Source organism: Dermacentor silvarum, chromosome 2 (assembly GCF_013339745.2).
Source record: "Dermacentor silvarum isolate Dsil-2018 chromosome 2, BIME_Dsil_1.4, whole genome shotgun sequence".
Classification (NCBI taxonomy): Eukaryota; Metazoa; Arthropoda; class Arachnida; order Ixodida; family Ixodidae; genus Dermacentor; species Dermacentor silvarum.
Window position 1 is genome coordinate 49,198,426 of NC_051155.1, and position 22,250 is coordinate 49,220,675.

General features: G+C 47.0%; 1 protein-coding gene across 2 annotated transcripts in view; it reads left to right on the forward strand.

The window, feature by feature from the left end:
• The first annotated feature begins 752 nt into the window (after positions 1–752).
• Positions 753–22,250, forward strand: part of LOC119441456 (4'-phosphopantetheine phosphatase-like) — a 131,227-nt gene continuing 109,729 nt past the window's right edge. The window contains exon 1 of one of the 2 annotated variants that reach the window (XM_037706073.2): positions 753–1,293. In XM_037706073.2, coding sequence (XP_037562001.1) covers positions 1,128–1,293 — 166 coding nt within the window. In that variant the 5' untranslated portion in view covers positions 753–1,127. The remainder of the gene's footprint in view (positions 1,294–22,250) is intronic. The other variant, XM_037706072.2, reaches the window with a different exon arrangement.

A 22,250-nucleotide genomic window follows, 5' to 3' on the forward strand; every position in this document is an offset into this window, starting at 1 on the left:
AAATGGATTACTCCACAGTTCCGTAGATACTGCTACAAACACCAATCGCTAACCTGCAACTTAAAGTTGATTCTCAACAAAGATGTAGGTATTACAGGTTACAGTAGGAAGCAACTCCGACAATATTTTGTTCAGTTAGGATATTTTGTTTCAGTTATAATATTTTGTTTCCGTTATCTCTTTTTCTTTCCATGCGTTTTTCAATTTGTTTTTTGTAAATTTTTTTCCTAGTGTCCAAATGTTTTCTCTCTCTCTCTTGCAGAAACGCATGTTTCTCTCTTCTGCATATGCATTTGCTGCCATTACTACGGTGCACAATGACATACTTATTTGTAATGCAGTCATGGCTAGTATGTTGTTGTTGTTTTTTTCATTCACATATATGTATATATCCACACACAGTGTTTGATCATGTGCCAAGATGTTGTCGCCATGTAAGGTCGTTTGGGCCCCGTCAAGCTATAGCTTTTAGCCCAAAATGACCATCCAGTTCTGTTTCTTTTACTAGAAAATAAAGATTGATTTGATTTACTTATTTTCGAGTTTCATTTGCCGCTGACATTACTAAAACGACAACGCGTGTCCACTGCTATGGCCCTATGGCAGACGCCATGTCAAGCAGACGACGCGTTCCATTTCTTCACGAGTCCGGCAGATGGCAGAGCACGCAGGGTTAGTTTGCCCGCGGTTGTACAGATGGCGTTGCAATCGTTACCGTTGCCGTTCGGGCAGGTAGCGCGCAGCAACGCATGCATCAGCTGTGCCCACTACTGGATTGTCGGCATCTGCTCGTCGTTCTGCGAGTGTCGTGAGCGATCGTGGTGGTCGTGGTCGCATTGCTGGACGCTGTCGTGTGCTTTGCGGCGTCGGTGGGGAAAAACAGCCAGCAACCAGTTGTCTGTAGCAACGACGGCTTCGTCCGGATTACTTTCGCAGAAAAAGCGACTAGTGGAACTGCAAGCTACCGTCTTCTCGGTCGGTGCAGCGTTTGCACCGAAGCAGCGCTTCGCATTCTCAAAGAAACGTTCGCGGAAGGTGGTGGTGCAGTGTGTGCGACGTTCTTTCTGGCCGGGTGTTCCCTATGAGCCCGGGCGTGCCGTGTCCGAGTGCCAGTAGTGTCGCGTTCCATGCCTTCAACGTCAGCAGTGCCGTCGTCCGCGATGGACAACAACACAGCAGCCGCTACCTCCACGACAGGAACCGAAGTGCGGCGGGCCCGGAGCATCCAGTTGCCCGAGCAGCTCGCCGTCTTCAGGAACCTCAAGAACGCCAAGCGCTTCGCGATTGACATAGGTGAGCGAGCTACACATGACATTGCTGCGCGCGAGCTCTCGTCTCGAACGATCATCGCATTCGAACGTGATGCTGCGACCCAAAAAAAGCGGAGGGAATAAGCTCCCCGTTCGTCGGTCTTTTTTGGCTGTCTGCTCCGCCCGCGTTTATTCGGCGATCTTTCTTTCAGGACTTGGGTTTTTTTTTTTTTTTTTCGGTTTTGATCAATTGCTGCACAGGTGTTGAGATGCCGGCGTCTCCCGATTTACGTTACACGAACACTCTGCTGGCGCTGACCGGTTGCCGTGGTATCGATCCGCAGGTTGTAAGCTTAGCGTCGCAGAAAACGCCGCCAGCCTGTGGTGTGCGCGTTTCCGCGTGTCGAGCGATAAAACTTCGCAGCGTAGGCGGCGGGAGTGCTACAAGATCGCGTTTCCTGCTCCACTGCTTCCTTGGCCGCGTCTCTATCTCGAGGTGGTATAGGTAGCAGAGTCATTCGCTTCCGCCTCCGCTGTTGCCGTTTGCTAGCGAACGTGTCAGCGGCAGTCGCCGCGAATAGATGCATTCCTCGGGCACACCGAGGCTGTGACGTAACTGCAGATGCTGCGTTGGAAACGGCTTCGCGATTCCCGTGTTTTAGCTTTGCGGCGCATCGTTCGTAACGGTCGCACATATGCGCTGCGTTTTAAGGCCAGATGGTAGCACGCGGTAGCACGCATACGTTCTCCTCTTTTAGGCGTTGATCGCTGCTGCATGTGTTGTCGGAGCCCGACAAAAAGCGGCTGCGAAATTCAAAACAGCACTGCCCCTTTTTCGTGCCCCGTTTACAGTCGGTTTAGGATGTCCGCGTTTGTTAGCTTCCTGTCAAACACTACACCTGCGCTGGGATCGATCTCTGTACTTTATTTGAATAATAGGTTCTTTTGCGTTAGTTGTAGATATAACGAAATAACAGGAATGAACCTACACATATTTTCATTGGATCCTTGAGATAAACCTTATGCAAGAGATCTTGCACGCGACGGCGACAAGCGATGCGAGGGAGATGGCTAGATGTTGCCTACGCACTTGAGGGACATTGAGCGACGTCTCACCGATGGTGCCGGTATGAGGGCAGCAAGTACGTGCCGAAACTGGCGTGACACGTGCTCTAATAATTCAAATTGATTTGTTTTCCTGTACAGAACAGCATAAAGTTTTCCTGAAGGTCTTGCAGTAGGTTTTTATCCTTGCAGGTGTCAAAATTTGGTCGTTCGCTCGTTCCGTGCGACAACCGGTAGTGCTTGACTGATGTATATACATCCAGTTCCGGCATCGTGCTGTTGTCAAGTCGCTCATAGCACTTTCGGGCGACGAGCTCTAGATTTACAGAACCGACCCAAACCGTGCGATCGAGCGGCCGTATTTCAATGGGGGCGAAATGCGAAAACACCCGTGTACTTATATTTAGGTGCACGTTAAAGAGCCCCAGGTGGTCTTAATTATTCCGGAGACCCGTACTACGGCGTGCCGCATAATCAGGTCGTGGTTTTGGCATGTAAAACCCTATATTTTTTTTTATTCTTTCATTAGCGAGAAGAACGAGCGATCTCATGTTCGCGCGACGGCCCGTTTCCTCGCTCGAAGCCGTCGCTCACGTGTACTAGCGTGCGTTGTAGCGCTTCAAGTCTGCAGTTTCTATCGTTCTTTTTTTTCTTTTCTTTCTACAGCGAAGCTGTTAATGGCTAGTTCCCCCAGGATCGTGTCGGCGTGTAGAAAAAAACTATCATCATCAGCATTTCGGATCTATGTGCGTGGCGGTTTCCCGCCAGTTGTGCCTTAGCACAGGTGTCAAAACGGATGACTAACATGACTGATAGGTCACGACATCAATAGCATCACATGCTCGGCAGTTACGTCACGATTAACGATAATAAAATCACGTGCGGCACATACCCGCATTGGATATGCGGGTATGAGCCAGGGACAAGAAGGAAGGAGAGAAATAAACGAAGAAAGAAAGAAGGAAGGAAGGTAAGAACGAAATCACGGGTGGCTCATACCCGCGTTGCATATGTGGGTATGAGCCGCCGAGAGCAGGCGCTGGAGAGATCTCACAGGATCGTGACGCTGCCGTGCAGTGTGCCGCGCGGCTATGAACGATGTGACTCATACGCTAGTCTACGAAGATGGGGCGGGCTTGGCGCAGCAAACGCACTACTTGGCCATCGCGCCGGGCGAAAACAATACGCCGGTGTCCTTGCTCTTCGACGAACATGCCGAAGACGCTCAATACAATCAAAAATGATAATATATAAACTCACTATAGCAATGTTCACTACAGCAGACCCACCATAGTCAGCTTCGCTGGCTTCCTTCCATCTTCACAGTAGTGGAAAGGCTCTGAATTTTTTTTTTCACCTTTGTGAAAGATATCGATACATTCTACGACTGCGGCCTATGACAGATTGCACTCGATTTTAGGCTGCTACGAGAGAGGGCGGCTTGCAGCCCTGTCGAACAAGCTTATATGTTATTTTATGTAAATTTGCTTATTTTGTCTGTTAAAGCGAGTGAGACAGCACCGGCTTCCTATAGACAATCAGCGAGCCGTGACAGTCAGCGCTGTCGCTTGAAGGTCGTTACGTGACATGCTTCAGATGAAGACATTCGGGTGATTCACTCTCACGAAGTTGCATTTACGCCTGGCCGTTTTTTGTGACTGTCACGAAGGTAAATCACGTAGGTAACGCATCCGCAGTTAGTCTGTCAAAGCGATGAGACTGGCTAGTTAGTTGCTTGAGTTGACGCACGCGATCTTTCGAAAGAAAAAAAAAATGAAGCGAAAAAAAAAAACACAGATGTGCTGTCATTTTGATTCTTTCTGCGCCCATGCTGTTGTCGTTGTTGTCGTAGGTGTTTAATTTTGCGGTACAACATATTTACGCAAGGTCTACTGTCATCGGAGGTTTAATAATGAACAGGTAGATATTCTTCATTTAAGAATAAGTTTATTCATTCGCTCGGTCAGACATACAAACGGTTTTTACAAGGTGGTTGTGTGGGAAGGAGCGCCAAAGGAGGGAACGCCAAAAAGGCCACTAAATGCCTGCCAGTGTGCCAAAACCTGCCACAACCACCAACTTGCATAACGCTCAGCTCAATGGGCTGTTTTCAATAATATGGTAACACAAGCAGCACACATAATTTCACATCTATCAATTAAAAAAAATAATAATGCACATCATTAGACAGCAATTCACAAACTGCGCGTAGAAATAAAATTACAAAACCTTGATTGCAGCAATTAGGTCGTAAGCGTTTCAAAAAAAAAAAAAGTCAGAATACAGACTATGAAATGAAATATCACACTGCAACGCGTGTGCGTGCCAACGCGCATCGTGCCTATGCATAAGTAACATCCTTCTCTAAAGAGAACAGATAATAAAATATAAACAAAATTCACATCTAAAGCATGAGTATAGGTAAGCATGCGTCTTCGTTTTAAAAAATGCTACTGAGCGGCATTCTTCTACCATGCTGGTAATAACATGTGTATCCAGTAGTAGTGATTTTATTGAAGAAGAAAGTAACGCTTATTTCTGCTGCCCAATAGGGAGCACGGCGCAGCGTCCAGTAGCTGAAGAATCATGTAAGCTTTTGTTGGCCATAATGTGTCCGCATTTACTCGCTGTAATAGGTAGTGCGTATGAAGCTAAGTATATGCTGTTTCCGAAAATAAGCTTCACGGTAGGCATACGCTTTTGATCATTTGGTCGTAAATAGTTGTCGCTTTTTTTTTTTTTTTTGTGCAGAAAATATTTTCAGACGTTACGATGTTGTGCTTGTGAAAGAGGGGGGCGCAATGCGTTCGGCGTCGAACGCCTTTGATTGTGCGTACTATTATATTGTAGTCTATGACTACGTTCTGTATTTGATTTAGGGATGGTCGTGCCCCAAAGTAATAAACAGTAATGGGTACGCGAGTAAACTAACTTATAATAGAGCTGCTTTGCTACCCGAATTGGCAATAGACACGTGATTTTTCCGATTATACCAATGGACCGTAAAATGTCTGTACGAAGTTTGTTGGTGTGGAATGTCCAATGTCCAATTTTCTGTGAAATAACCATAAGGAATCTCTGACATACACTGCGTTCAATAAAAACCCCTCGAAATGTAACTTGAATTTCGCAGTTAGACATTTCTTTCTTGGTCGGAAAACAACATATTTTGACTTTTTGGTGTTTAGCCCCAGTGTATTTGTTTTTAGCCATACCGACAAATGATTAAACCATTTATTCGCTTGCTCATCTGGGTTATCTAAATATTTAGCGGAGCAGAAGACGTTTGTGTAATCAGCATATATAATTATGTGTGATGTTAGGGGCATATTTACGATATCATTTGTATAGGACAGTAGCAAAAGCGGGCCAATTTAAACCCCTGTGAGACACCATATTTTACGTTACCCATTTTTTGTAGTATTTATTGCGTGCTGCATTTCGGTACACTAAAATCGATTTGTGAGATTTTTCTCTGTTTAATTTTTCAAAGAGAATTTCGTGCTTGATGGACATAAAATCGACTATCACAATTGTGTGAAGTTTCTGGTCAAAGTCATCAATTAATTTGTGTTTGATAGATCGAAGCAACAATTATGTCCCCGTCCCCTATTTGAGGTATAGGCCTCAAATAGGGGATAGAATAGGAAATTTTTGCCTATATATATATATATATATATATATATATATATATATATATATATATATATAAACTATAGATACTCATTGCAACATGCGGCTGCTTGTACCAGTAACCGGCTCACTGTTGAACATAACACGCATGGACTAGTTAAGTGACTGTTTTATTGCGCGAAGTTTGCCTACTTTCCCGGTTGTCACGTGGCTGCTGGCTGATGTTCAACTTCAACTAAAGTGACACGAAAGACGAAACTCACTTCATTATAGTATTAATATCCATTTACAATGCCGAAAAACGCCACTCGATCGTGCCATGAGAAATGGCTCGGCAAGCGCGAAAGAACGAAGAAACAAAAGTCACGTGGCGCAGCCGCCTTAAAAGTTGCCGCACCAGCTTCCCGCCGAGACGTCATGGTTTTTTGATGGCGTCTGCTTTAGGGGCTGACGAATTCTTTAATTGTATAAACATGGACTATACAGTGTAGTCTGAAACAGCCAAAGGTTTCCAACTTGGCAAGCTTTGGGGAGATTTAACCGAGCCACCGCTGTCCAAGTGCAAAATATATACTTTGAAATCCGTCACGTCGCATTGACGTAGCGTCACTGGGATTTCGCCGCGAAACTTGAGAGAATGGAACTTTACACCTTCAATTTCTCCTCTAACCGTCAGCCGATTACCGCAAAATCAGCGAACAGATAGTTTCTGAAGAATATTTGATCAGATTAAACTGATTTAGCGCTTGTTTTTAGTGTGTACTGATATGACATGCTCGACTTGTCATTAGCATTAGCATTAAATGCAGGTATAAACCGCCTAAGTTCTAGAAAAAAAATACTGGATAACGTCTGAGCGCCCTGGATTATTTACTGTAGCGCTTGTTTCTACGAGCTGGCTTCCCTTTCAGTACCGAGAAAGTGGATTCGTCGTGACGTCGTGATTACTCTGTGTATAGCTGCGTTCCTGCGACTGTGGCGTTGTAAAATAGTTCTAGTGAACTTCTAGCGCACTTTACTGGCGACCTCTTCGGCTGCCGCGCGCATGCGCAGCCAGACAAAATCTGAGCAACCCTCTCTAGCCAAGAGCGCGAAAAACACAGAGATGAGCACCGCACTGTTCTGTACTTTCAACAAATTCATTTGGAAAACAATTAAGGCGCCACATACCGGATGTTTCAGCGAACACTTTCAAAAATTCTTTAAAGGTTGCCGGTGGCAGATAGCACAATTCTAGTTCATTAGCTGGTCTACTCGAAGAGGCGGACATTACTTGCACAAAAAATAATCGACTAATGAACAAAAATTCACTAATGTTTTAGCTAATTATTATGACCCATATTGTAATTTAGAAATTCTAGCCGTGCAGCTCGCAAGGCGGAACTACTTAATTGGAAGGAATTATCAGGATGACACCAGTGTCAAGATATTATTTCCAGAATTTTGAGGAGAAATGCATTGGCGTTCCAGTTACTTCCTTAACAAAAGGTCGTTTTAAGCATTGAAGCGCAAAAGTGACAAGCAAGGGACAAGCAATGGAAGCGTCATCACGTGCTCAAACATGACGGCGCCCACGGGAGCGCTGTGAAAAACGTCTAGCCACATGGTTTATAGAGGATGGACACAGCCAATGTCTGCTGTGAAAATCGCTTCTGCGGGTTCTATTATCTTTGAGTATCCCGGTGGTTGTATTTTAGGGGGTCAGTTCTACAGCGAAGCTGTATGTGGCTAGCCTATTCGACCGTCTGTCGCCTGTACGCCGAAAACTATCATCATCAGCAATGGCTCGAACGTCGTCTGCTTCCACAGCTGGCTGCGTTGCCGCTAAGCATTCCAGCGTATAATTCGTAATGCGGATCCGAGGCCGCGTTTACGGGGGTATGAGCCATTCATTGCCTTATTACGTAACGGACATATTTAATTTTCAAGCAATTAAATTTCGAATAATCGCAAGCGGTAATGCGACAACGGCGGACTGCGGGCATACCGTCAGTGACGTCGTTCTCTCCGTCGCAGCCGAACGTGTGTGTAACCTCATTAAGACACACAAAGACGTAATCAATAATTGAGAAACACTGTAATGTAACGTCGGGATTAACCCAGTGATAAACACCGGGGCCGCACGTTTCAGCTTCGCTGGTTAACCATCTCTGCGGAGTGCTCGGGCGGTGATTTTTTTTCGACAATGCGGCTTACGTAAACAAACATAGAAATTCCACCTTTGCTGTAACGGCAATATTACGTTAAAAGGAATACGCTTGCACAAGATTTCTTCATCACTACAGTTAGTGCTTTGCACTTTTAAAAATCTTGCGAGGACATTTAAGCAACCGAACACGCGGGTAGCCAGGACAACTACGGAGGTTGTTTAACGTGGCGCGTCTTCCGGATGACGTCGTGAACCATCGATTCGAATCGGCGTGTAACATTGTAGAGATGATATGAACAGATCAAAGTCCGAAGGTTGGGATTCTACGACACACTGCGAGCTGTAGTTAAAATTGTGAGCGGTCATTTAGCCTTGTGCTTTCACTGTTATTAATTACGCGCCTGATTGGCAGACTTGTGCGTAATTGATTACTTGCGGTCAGTTACATGTTCGGTAGTTTTGTAAATGATCGATTACGTTTTCTACTCAGTGACGCTCGCTGTTAATCCAGCCGAGCTTTTAAAGCAACCAGTTACACGTAACAAGTTACGTTATTGGCTGACGAACCGTTACAAGCGACGCAGCTTTGAGCACTTGAATTTGGCGGTAAGTGTTACGCCCGTGGTCGTGCCATGCAGCAGCTTCGCGGATTTTCTTCTTCAGACTGGTAAATCCGGGCACTGAGTATTTCAGTGAAGTGTAAGGTAGGTGGTACAGTATAGTGACAGAGGCTTTAAAAGTATGAAAGTTAGGATTGATATCAGATTGGTGGGAGACTAGATAAATCGATATACGTAGTAAAATCTGATTAAATCAAGCTGGCTATTGGATCGACTACTTGTCCCAGCCCTGTTCCAAAGGGGATATCAATAAACATGATCATCATCAAGTGCGTAGCAAGTTCCGCTAGTTGGAATAGATGCCTATACTTCAAATCAGCGCGGAAAACCACGACAACGCGATGAGGACACAGAATGAACGTTAACAACTGCACTTTATTAGGAACAAAATTAAAGCAACACCTGCGCGCGCGTGCCATTAAGCGACATCATGGAATGCATCAGCAAGGTATGTGACCTTCACGTTACGGTCGTTTTCCCCGCCTATTTCAAGTATGCTCAGAATTAGCATCCTTATCTTTACGCTCCGACAAGTTCTGGCGGACGAGTTAAACCGGCGCTAAATATCGGTGGCCACGTCGAACGTTGCTATCGGCAAATCACTTGAGAACGTTTTCTTTTTTTCTTTTTTTAAGCTTCTCATTGGCTCTACCGGGAGCGCCTTCTCAGAGAGCCACCAACATTGCAACGCTTCGCTTCACAGGAGACCCAGACGTGAGCATCGCGGCACTAAGGCGCGACAATCCTTATCCGCAAGTTGTTCGTACGTTACGACCACTAGGGTAGAATATGAGAGGTGGCTAAACGGAGCCGCTTCACCAATGTGCCACGGCTCTCGAGTTGCCGCCGCTTCGCGTAAGGTGGCAGCAGGGGTAGTCTGGGCTCATTCCTCCGCTCCGCTGTACTTTATGAAAGTGCGTAGTCGGTGGGCGTCGCGAACATTCCAACTGTATTTTTACGTCTCTGAGTTTTGCGAAAGAGCTTCGCATCGGTAGTGCCATACACCGGAGAGGTCTTCATTCACACTGAATATAGTTGCCGTCGCTTAAAACGGACTTTTCGTGCGGATTTACGCTTGCTGCGTGTCTTCAGGCGCGTCGTTTATTCCTTGTTCATTTGGTTATTTCATTTTTTAACAGAGAAACTGTTTAAGCCGAGCGTTAGTCCATAACGTGCAAACGAAAATTGTGGGCCGATTCTGGCGGTATTGCAGAAAGGTCCAAGCGCAATGGCACATACCCCTGTGAACTAGCGAAGCTGAGCCTGGTTAAGTCTACCTAAGCATGGTTGGGACTACTTATGCTCTGTCAGCCAATCAATAGCTAACTGATAATCGATCAATAATAAAATTCCGGGAAATGCTGATGACTTCGTAGTGCTTCATCATCATCAGCCTATATTTATGTCCACTGCAGGACTAATACCCCTGTCAGACGGGCATCCGCAAACTCCTTTTAACTCCGTCGTCTTTATGTTGAGGGAGATGCATGCGATGTCACACGGTCGCCCTTCCACTAAGGGAGTTTAACGGAGCTTTTGGTCAAGGGAGATCGGCGATCTCCCTCAGCGGCTGAAGGGAGTACTCTCGTGCCCAGGCTTGTTGTTGTAAAGCTGAGAATTTAATTATGGTTTGCATTAAAAATAATGTCGAGTGTTTTTCAAAACAGCTCTGTTGAAATAAATAAACGTTCAAGTGCAAATCAGCATACTCGCCCCGCCGCAAAGGAACACAGAGAAGCACATGGTGGCTAGCGTCGCTGTCAGCACTGCTATGTTTAGCAAGTGCACTTTGATTTTTAGCGAGGTGTATGTTTTTCGCATCAAATATAATAAATAGTGTTTTTTATGGAAGGAGCGTTAATTATAATAGCTACGAGCGTAATTAGAAGTTACATTTTTGTAATTCTACAAACATCAAACGCCGCTGATAGCGCCTCTGGCGGCTTCTTATGAAAACTTGTTATTGGCCGTGTGGCACGGCCACAACTTCCTTGAGGTCGAACTCCCTTAGGAAGTTTCGCGCTCCCTTATCCTAAAGGAGTTTGTGGGTGCCCGTGTGACACGGGTATAAGGCCTCTCCCTATGATCTCCAATTACCCCTGTCTTGCGCTAGCCGATTCCAACTTGCGCCTGCAAATTTCCTAACTTCATCATCCCATCTGGTTTTCGGCCGTCCTCGACTGCGCTTCCCTTCTCTTGGTATCCATTCTGTAACCCTAATGGTCCACCGGTTATCCATCCTACGCATAACATGGCCTGCCCAGCTCTATTTCTTCCGCTTAATGTCAACTAGAATATCGTTTATCCCCGTTTGTTCTCTGATCCACACCGCTCTCTTCCTGTCTCTTAACGTTAGGCCTAACATTTTTCGTTCCATCGCTCTTTGTGCGGTCCTTAACTTTTTCTCTAACTTCTTTGTTAATCTCCAAATTTCTGCCCCATATGTTAGCACCGGTAAAATGCAATGATTGTACACTTTTCTTTTCAACGACAGTGGTAAGCTCCCAGTCAGGGTTTGGCAATGCCTGCCGTATGCACTCCAACCCAATTTTATTCTTCTGTAAATTTCATTCTCATGATCAGGGTGCCCTGTGAGTAATTGACCTAGATAAATGTACTCCTTTACAGACTCTAGAGGCTGACTGGCGATCCTGAATGCTTGTTCCCTTGCCAGGCTATTGAACATTATGTTTGTCTTCTGCATATTTATCTTCAACCCCACTGTTACACTTCTCGGTTAAGGTCCTCAATCATTTGCTGTAATTCGTCCCCATTGTTGCCGAGTAGGACGATGTCATCTGCAAACCGAAGGTTGCTGAGATATTCGCCGTTGATCCTCACTTCTAAGCCTTGAATACTTCTTCTAAGCAGGCAGTGAATAGCATTGGAGAGATTGTGTCTCCTTGTCTGACACCTTTCTTGACAGGTAACTTTCTACTTTTCTTGTGGAGAACCAAGGTTGCTGTGCAATCCTTGTAGATAGATATTCAGATGTGAAATGCTGGGGATGACTTGGTAGGGCTTAGCCTAGCCCAAATACGTGGCCAATGCCTTGCTATAGCCAATCGATAGCCAACCAATAGCTAATCGATAATAGATCAATAATCAATAAATTTCGGAGTGAGGATCAACGGCGAATATCTCAGGAACCTTCGGTTTGCAGATGACATTGTCCTATTCAGCAACAATGGGGACGAATTACAAGAAATTATTTGAGGACCTTAACCGAGAAAGTGTAAGAGTTGGGTTGAAGATGAATATGCAGAAGATATTGACGTATGCCTCCTGTACTCCTTGATTACGCAATGCCTCTGTGACTGCTGGTATCTCTACTGGATCAAATGCCTTTTCATAATCTATTAAAGCCTATCGGCTAGTGCTTAACCTAGCCCATATACGGGGTCAATACCTTGCGATAGCCAATCGATAGCCGATCAATAGCTAATCGATAATGGATCAATAATCAATAAATTCCGGAAAATGCTGGGATGACTTGGTAGTGCTTAGCCTAGCCCAAGAGCCAGGACTACAGCTAGGTGCCCATCAGCACCGCTGTCTCTTTACCATTGCGCCTCCAGTGCAAGATACGCTAATTTTTGTTTGAATTTTGCTGAATACAGATTAGTTCTGAGAACTATACGGTGACTAATGCGTCACTGCCAAATGAACCACGTTTGAAACGAATATCGTTTTTGATATGTTCACAATAAAGTACGTCTGTTTCTTCTTCCTCATCACAATATTAATAAAAAAAACAATCCTTTTTTTTAACGGGTACGGCTATGCAGAAACAGTGTTTACTGTCCTCCCAAAACTACTGTTGGCATGTTAACCAATATATAATATTGTTACTATTATTATTAATGAAAAAAACGTTAGGTCGAGAAATCGTACGTAAATTTCCAAGCACGTTACTGAAAGAATAAATCACTGGGAGGACAGGCTGATTTAAAAAGCAAAGTTCATCGACGCTTTATGCAACACCGTGACATTCCTTGTAGAAGCTTCAGCGGGTGCGATCTGTCTGCAGTGCGCATCCTAAGTGAAGTCCACTGCGCCGCGTCCACAACGGTCACTGAGGCTTTACTTATTGCATGTTTCACGCTGTTTCTGTTCGTTGTTGCTCAGAGTGACCGGCCAAGGTCGGCCACGAGCACGAAAACACGGCGGCGCCGCTCTGTCTATATACAGAACGGCGTCTAATCAGAAAAATACATGCGCGTCCCTTGCGATCGGCGCTCAGTGTCAGTCTTGTCGTGGTCTTGTCGAGATTGAAGAAGAAAGTTGGCCTAGTTGGTGATGGTGCCGATGCTGTGACATAGTTACTAGCGCGAACAAGACTAACGGAAAGAAAGGTTGGGACAGGACAGAGCACTACACTTCAACAGTTCAAGTCTATAGCGTTCTATCCTGTCCCAATCTTTTCTTTCCGTTAGTCTTGTTCGCGCAAGTAACTATGTCACAGTGTATTGTCGAGACTACACGCGCCGATTAGAAATTTTGCTGCGAAGCTCTATATGGCTACCCCGGCAAATCTGCGTCCGTGCGTGTACACCGTCATGTCGACAAAGAAAACCTTTCGTCTTCAGAGCTAGTTCAATTTTGAGTTTCCGCGTAACAGAATTATGTATTCTCGTATGTTCAAATTACAATCCGATGCTATCATGTCTGCAGGTTGTGTGTAAGTCGTACTTGAGAAATTTTGTGACGCACTTTACTTTGAGAAATTGAATTAGTGCAATAATGCATTTGCGCCAGGCGGAGGGAGGGTCTACTATAGAGTGAGGATATATGCTGCACACAATGTATCTGTCCTTGATGAGTGGGCCGTTGCATCGGTCGCGCAGAGTGTGCTGCGACCGTAATCGACGTCAGCGCAAGACTGGTAAAAAAAATCACAGTGACGTTTACTTCGTGAACGCGGGTTACGCGCAAGCGTATACATGGACGCCGCGAGCGTGCACCGCGGCGTCGAAGCACCAACGGAAAGGGCGCGAACGAGGTCGTGGCCGCTACATTGATCTCGACGGTGCGACGTCCTGTGGTGGTGGCGCTTGCGTAACGTCGGCAACAGCTTCGCTGTATACGTACACTTTCACAGGGTGGAATGGAGGCGGAAATTTTCTTAAGGTCCATAAAGCCTGGTACACTTATTTTTGTGGGCAAGAAACAGCGTCTTAAAGCCACAAAAATTGCGTTAATAACAGACCTCTTACAGCACATCTAACGCTTGCGATGCGCGTCTTTGAGCCCATAAAACCCCTTGCGCCACCTGGCGACTGCTGTATACAAACTCGAGAGGCGCGTCGACGCGCTTGCGGCGCTCGTTTTGCCACCTCTCCTCTTCTACCACTGTGGTCACGACAGTATCTTTCTCTCCAGCGTGCATGTCGAGCGAGTTTTCACTGTCGCTAATCATGTCGTCACAGGAAAACGATGGAAGCCGCCCGCGAACATTTTGTAAAGAAATTCTGAGGAAAGATAACGTGCGAAGGACTGCAGAGGACGCACTGGAAGAGCCAGGCCAGCTTGTATTTGTGCAGTGTTACGCTTGGGAGGAAATTCAAGTAAACGACCCGCCGGGGTGGCTCAGTGAGCTAAGGCGTTGCGCTGCTGAGCACGAGGTCGCGGGATCGAATCCCGGCCGCGGCGGCCCCATTTCTTCCGTGTTGTGTAGTGCACGTTAAAGAACCCCAGGTGGTCAAAATTAATCCGGAGCCCTCCACTACGGCGTGCCTCATAACCAGAATTGGTTTTGGCACGTAAAACCCCAGAAAGAAAAATTCAAGTAAACGTAATAGATTTTAGTAAATGCTCAATTACTTTTGTGGGGCACTAATCGGTCACTGCAATCGAGTAAGTTTTGTAATGAAGTAATTACAATCACTTTCTGTAACGTAAGCAAGTCTTCCAAATCACTCGTGTGTTACAGATTACGCCCGAGTCGGTTGTTAATGCGTCTTGCGTACTGCCGGCGCCTTAATTCGCGTTCGAGATCTGTGTAGCTTTTGAAGGGCCCTTCACCGAATTTAGGCATTGCAACCACAGGCAAGCGCGGCGCGTACATCACGCGGTGGCAATCGTGTCTGCATGTGTATCGATCGGCTGCACGGAGCGAGAGCAGCTGAGATTTCAAACGAAAGCCCGCGCCCCCTGTTAATGCCGGAGAGTCACAAAAGCATTGAAGGACCCTGGTCGCACGCACAAAAGCATCTACGTAAGGCGCGCACTGCCCGCAGCGTCAACGGGAGCCGAACCCATACCTTCCGCATGGGTTCGCCGTCTTGAGCTGCGGCAAGTTATGTTTTCGTCCACATTAATTTCGCTCTACCCTATTTAAGTTGACGCAACAGCTAACTTCCGTTATGCTTTTTCCGGCTTCAGTCTATCTTTTCTTTCTATAAAACAAAACGAGCCCCTCGCTTCTTGCTCAGAGCTCCACGAGTGTTTTTGCATTACGCATCCATGTACCTGTATAGCGATAAAGCCGCCTCGGCCCTTGCTCGCCGAAACTTACAGGGTTTCCAAGAGAAACAAAATAAATAAACAAAAGGTTGCCACGATATCTCTGAAAATGGACTGAGAAACAGTGCAGTTGGCCTAACTTTGGCAGTAGCCCAACTTTGGCAACCTTGGGGGCCCTCGACGCCAATCGACGACCCGAAGTCTTCGGTGCCACCAACGAATCCGCAGTCTGTGAAGCCGCGCTGTTGTACTTCTGCTCCCCCCTCTCCTTGATCTCTATGAAGCCAGGCTAAGCATTCGTCTTTATTGTTCTCCCCCTTGTCTTGTCACCGCGCACCTGGAGCCCTGTGCACCCTTTGAAGGCGCGCACGCTGCCACGCTCGCATTGTGGCACCGGTACTTGCGTGCCAGGGGCAACCCCCGCTCAGTCTGGTCCGCCCCTCATCATCCGTTCTAAAATTGGCCCGCTGCCTAGGCGTGGCGGTCGTGCCCTCCTTCAACGCTGCCCTAAGGGGCTGCCTGCGTGTCTCCCTCCCTCCTCTTCTCGTCCGGTGCGCCCTGACCGACACGCTGCCACGTTTGGCTGCTTGTACGGCCGTGGCCCGCAGGGACCGCGCCGTAAAGGTACCGCGACGCGCAACCCAGAAAGGAAATAATTTGGCGCCGCTCTCTATAGACGTATCGCTTGTCGCCGACAAGGCCGTGGTGTTTAGTCTTACTCGCACGGAGCAGCAGGAAGTTCGCGCGACGTGTTGTTGGGTTTGTATTATATCGCGTATCGAGCGATGATACGTCATCTTCTGGGCGACCTCCTCCTGTCCATTGCAAAAAATGCTTGCACCATGACCCCCCCCCCCCCCCTCGCCCTTCCCAGTGAACTGTTTTTTTGCGCCGTGACCTGCGAACTATAGCAACCGTGCTCGATTGAGTGGCGTTCACGCTACATATTAGACGCAATGCGAAACAACACGAAAGAAAAGAAGAAATGCTAGGGCATTCGGAACGAATGCTAGCAGTCGTGGGCTCTTGTATAATTGTCGAATTGTCGGCAGCAGTGGCAAAGCCAGAATTCCTTTCTTTTCTTTTCCTTTTTCTTTTTTCGGAGTAGGAAGGGTGGAAGGCACGCACTTGACCGGGGACGGGGAGGAGTGGAGGCTGCTGGACAGGCCGCATACGAACACAGAAATTTTGGGCACGTAACCGGTGTCCATCCACCCCCCCCACCCCCACCCCTCTGGCTATACGCTACCGGTCTTGTAGCCAATTCTGGCGACAATTAATTATATTAGTTTTCTGTATTTTTAGCCTGGGAATTATAGCTAGTAATTACCCATTTAACTGGCAGCTCAACGATATTGTTGACCTAACAAAAGCATCTGCAAAAACCAGACAAATCCAAATATTAGTCTGTGCCTTTCAATTTACCTTTATTTATGTACCTTGCTCAACAGTGGTATTCAATAAAATGTCGAGCGTGAGCAGCAGTAGATGTATTGGTCACAAAACCTGAAGGCTTCGTCGTTATCTTCTTAGCGCAGGTGGGGGTCATATTCTCGCCAATGCTAATTTTTTCCCCTTTTTTAAGGAACGCTCTTATTTCTTAACTTCATCAAAGTACACTTCAAGAGCACACATTAACCTTCCCGAAGCAAGTGCGAGAGACCAGTTTTGGGCTATACATTTGCCTGTCACCACCTGATGAACAATAATTTTGACCTACTACTACTAGTTAGTTTTTAGAGAAACCGTTTAATATTTAACTGGCATGTATTTGAACAAAGTAAAGAAGAACTAACGCAATAAAACCATTCTAGGTCAAGTCTTTTTTGTCAGTTAACGGACAGAATATTAATGAAACAGCGATTTATGTATTAGTTTCATTCACACTCGCTGTCATAGCCCGTAATAGCCGAAATTATTACATAAATGTATTATTTAATGTGGCGAAATCTTTTCCGTACGCTCCTAGAACACCACTGCACGCCTCTGTCAACTGCTTGATCGCATTGAAGCCTCGAGCTGCCGGAGTGTCACCACTGATGCACTTAGCGGAAAAGATGAGATTCTGGCCTCTCGGGGCAGCGGCAAATTAAGCACGTTAGTACGGATGCACTGTGGGGTTCCGCTTTCAATTTTCTCTCTCTCTCTCTCGTTATGAAAGCAAGGTGCAAATCATTGAAAATAACGCCGCAGACAAGCTAGACATAGGATGGTGTTCAGTCTTTTTTGGCTGTTCCTTCCTTCCTAGTCCACGGCAGTTCTGAGAAGCGTGGCATCTTGTGCAGTCGAGCGGCGGCGCTGTGCTCATCTGAGTGACGTGGAAGGAGAGCTTCGAGTACCATTAGAGAATACAGGTCCACCGCCATTTCTGCTTTAAGATCATAAATAAAGAGAAATGGTACGGCGCGAACGTACTGATACGAAAAAAAAAATGTGGGCAGCTTGCACTAGTGGTGCAAGGCTGGAGTAAACAGCGGAGCTGGTGATCGACCTAGCACCTTCCGGGTTTTACAAGGCTTGGCTAAGTTTTGCAAGGAAATGCTAAGCGCTGCTAGGCACGGTATTCCGAATCGGCTCGCCGCCGACGCTCGCTTTAGCCGCGCGACGCGCTTCAAGATGAGCGGCTTCTTCTTCGGGTGTCCGGATCTTCTTTCGCCGCGCCATGTCAAGGCTACATGTACTCGCCACAGAGTCTAGGAGAGTTCTGCCGCCCAGTGATGTTCCGTACTGCGCCTAATAATTCCCTTTCCGAGACATGAAAATTCCCTATTTCGGGCATGTTTCCCTGCATATGTCTAAGAAAATCCCCGGATTTTTCCCTGCACTAACGAATTATATATATATATATATATATATATATATATATATATGTGTGTGTGTGTGTGTGTGTGTGTGTGTGTGTGTGTGTGTGTGTGTGTGTGTGTGTGTGTGTGTGTGTGTGTGTGTGTGTGTGTGTGTGACGTGTTTACGGCTTTTGTTCAGGCGCCTGCGCTCCTGCACAACACAAAAGCATGGCCTTCGCGATTGGCTTCTAATACTCCGAGGGATTTCCAGGGCCGGACGGCGCGTCACGCGACCTCATATCAGCGATTCGCACGAAACAAATGGCTGATGCAGTGTGCAATTGATCGATCTTATTGCTGCCAGGTGTTTCGTGGTTTTAGCATGCTTCAGAAGATCGCTCTTACCGCACTTGATCGTCACGCCGCAGGCTTTGCACTTCGCCTCGGTAGTCGTGTGCTCTACAAGCCATCCTTTAAATTCCGGCAGGCTGAGCCACTCCGAGCGAAAGAACTTCACAAATTTTTTTCTCGTTTGCTTTGCCTGTTTATGATTTGATGGTCCGGAGCCGTCATCCATGCTGTCATCGGAGCCCATAGTTTATGACAAAACAACTGACGCAAGCAAAACGTTCAAATAAACACCCGATTGCCGCTCCTCTGCTCCTCTTTTGATTATTCTTTGGATTGGATGCTTGTGGCTTGTTGCCCATTCATAACGAAACAATGAGGTTTTCCACTACGATGTCACGTAGCAATCTCGGAGCCCATGTGCTGTGAATACACGTAGCAATCTCGGAGCCCATGTGCTGTGAATACGTTGTGGAAATCTGGGTTCCGAATCAAACACGCAACGTAAACAAGAAATCGCTTTATATAAGTAACAATAACGAATCTCAAAGGCTATGCTTTTGCCTGCTGCATGCGCCGGAAACAAGTGCAGAATCCGAAAGCGCATCGTGTCATGATGTTTTGGACATTATAGAGGAATTTCACCATTCCAGAAATTCTCTGCAATATTGCGAAGATTCCTTTTTTCCCTTTGTCCAAAATGACGGCTGAAAATTCCCTGAAAAAGGGAAAATTCCCTGCACGGAACATCACTGCTGCCGCCGTCGCGGCGGCTCCGTCACCGGCTCCCCGGTGACGTCACGGCCAAGCTGCGCCTCCACCATGGAGGAAAGAAAAAGAAACTGAGGAGAGGCCCTACCCCCTCCGCGCGCTAAGAGAAAAGTGTGGAGGAAGTGACGTAGTCATGGTATTATTCTTTTTTTTTTTTTTGCGATTTTTGCGCTGCAGCGGTCATGTTGTCGTGGCACAATAGCGACTTTGTTATGGTGTGTGCGCTCACACGTGTTGCGCCGTAGGTTTCGTACCTTGGCAAAGGCGTCGTGTGGGCAGGTTTGCGTTATTCTCTGTGTTTTGTCCCGCTGTTTCATCTGGACCGTGCTCTCCCGGATGTTGCTGTGGCCAGGTGGGACTGAAGGAACTCAAACGCGTGAGATGAATGTGCGTGCAATGCTGTACGCAATTTACCGCGCCACGGCAATGGCCACGGACTAAGGGATATCTTCGGGAAATTTTGCCCTCTTCGGCGGAATCATACTAACGTGCCATTGTAGACCGAAACCACTGTGTTTCAGAATCTGTACAATGAACGCCTTGCAGGTTAGTGACAGTCGTGCAGTATTCCTGCTTTTGACAGCGGGTGATAATAAGTAAGGATGATAACGTAGAGCGTTATGCAAGAATGCATGATCGTGGCGTTAAAACTTTGTGTTCAGTAACAACTTGCTTTTGTACGCAATAAAGCACATGTTGCTCAACTGTTACTTGTTTCTCGCACTAGTCGCGACAGCACGAGCTCGTTTGAGGAGAGCGCTTTCGAGGGTCATGCGCACCTGCACAGGTGTGCCGGTGGAGTTTTACGCATAATATGTGCGTCATTTTGCTGCCCTTGACATCGGCATTCTCAATGCCTGCTGACCAACCTGTAGTGTTTCATGACCTAGATGTGCACGCTGACGTTTAGAGCAGCGCTCCAAGCGCAACGGCGCACCATTCGACCGCACGGTCGAATTTGCGAAGTTCATTATGAACTTCTTTCAGCACGACGTCGACAACGGTAATGCGATGACACATCGCGATTACATCTTTCGGTTTAGAATCGCTGCGGAGTATACGGGCGCCCGAGCAGCCCGGTTGCGCTGAGCGCGGTGTGGTTTCGCGAGAAATGTAAACAAGAGAGGAGAATCTGCCACGACAAGGTGGCGGAGTAACAGCAACTTGCGACGTCACTTGGCTTCGCAAAGAGTGACGTCAGGGCAGTAGCGCACCCAGGATCTCTGCCAGGGGGGGGTTGACAGTTTGCCAATGCCATCTAAACAGCACTAATTTCGATTTCTTCACGGGAAATTGTCAAAAAATGCGCTTTTGCGAGTGTGCAGACGATTGCGCGTCTTACATCTTAGTTGCAGTACTCAAATGCGTAAGGAAAGAAAAGGGGTTAAACAAAAGGGGGGGGTTAAGTCGACCTCAGGGGGGGTTACAACCCCCGAATCCCCCCCCGTCGGTGCGCCACTGCGTCAGGGCCCCACCTCAGTTTTCTTTTTTTTTTCCCGCTCGATGAAACGCACGCGTCACGCGGCGAAGTATGGGCGGATCAGTGAAGCGAAAGTTGACATTTGCCGCCGCTCTTTTAGAGGCGGCGCCACTGCTGCGGGACTGCTCTCCCTCCGGGAAGGCACCGCGGATCAGTATGGAACGTATTCTCTGCGCGCGTCGGAGAGATTTCGCGTATCGCTTGCACGCTTTTTGTCCGCACACGTGGTAGTATAAAAATGTCTAGGGTCTTATCGTGTGGCGCTATGCCGCGCAACTGTTGCGTGCCGCTGTGTGTTACTAACGCAAGAAAAGATCCAATAATCCGGTAGCCTGAGTTTCCGTGTGACGTAGAACGCCGTAAAGCATGGCTGAAAAACATGTCGCGGCAGGGAACAAGTGGCAAAGGAAGCATTTGGGTAGCCGAGTGACACGGTTTTAATTGGTGTGTTCGCTTATTCACTTCACCGGCGGTCACACTGAGGAACTGTGTACGGTGTTTCTAAGCAAATTGTTACGGCCGCTACTTGTGAACTGGGCAAGGTCCCCGAATGCAACTGTGGAGCGGTTAAAATACATCTACAAGCCTCTGTCACGGAAGGTAGCTGTTGAACGAGGCGCTTTTCCGTGGCTTCATATCATGAAAATAAAGAAAATAACAATGTCCCCTCCCTCGATCTTTTTTTTTCACCATTGCAGTTGCTGTATTCATGCTGAATAATTTTTTTTCACTACATCGTCTTTACATAAATATGCTACACGTCAGCAATATGGCTGAACGTATGATCTGTTATAAACTGCTACCTACCCAATTTTTCTAGAAAGGTGAATTTAAAGAAATCAGACAGAAAATAGTTATCCAAACCTGTCATTTATGCATGCATTTTATTTGTATGAAGTTTCATTTTACGTGTTTTTTTTATCTTTCTTACAAGCAAACAAGTGCATCAAGTAAGGCAAGTAAATCAGCACATTCAACAAAAGCGCCCGCTGTATCAGCAGTACTGCCGCTCCATAAAGAACTCGCCAGTTCTCTTGAAAGCTGGTCACATGGCTCGAAACCAGCGGAAAAGGTGCGTCGTTAGGACCCATGTGAGCCTATTAGCGGCACGATACCGACTCCTGGGCATATTGATATCCTTGCAGGCAGTGTTGAGATATTGTTTTATATTTTGGAAACAGAAAGCACCACTCACCCTCGCGTCAATAAAATGTAAACGCGAAGCGCGGCCGCTGTGCGCAGCATGCGGACGCAGCCAAACGAATGCTACTACGCCTGTCCCGGAGTAGTGACGCCGTTGCCGTACGCAGTACGGAGATCTAGGCGCCTCACACCGGTTTCCGGCGACGTGGCAGGCCGCACTTCGTGCGTTTCATCGAGCGGCCGGGGCGTAGCTGGTCGAAACCTGTCGAGCCGCCGCCAGAGGCGCCGGCTGCAGTCACGGACACCGCGCGCGTTCGGCGCAAACGCTGACGGCGTCGGCAGCAGCTCTACGCGTTGCCTGGTTGGTGCTGCTACAATTTTTCTCTCTCTCTCTTGCTCTCATTTTCTCTTTCTCTCTCCCGAGCATAGAGTGCGCCGCGCGTATGCTCTCCTTCCTCCTCCTTAACGTCCCATGTCAATGCAACATGTGCAAAGGGCTGCAGAAAATAGCGCCTCTTCCTCTTCACAACCACAATATCTCTA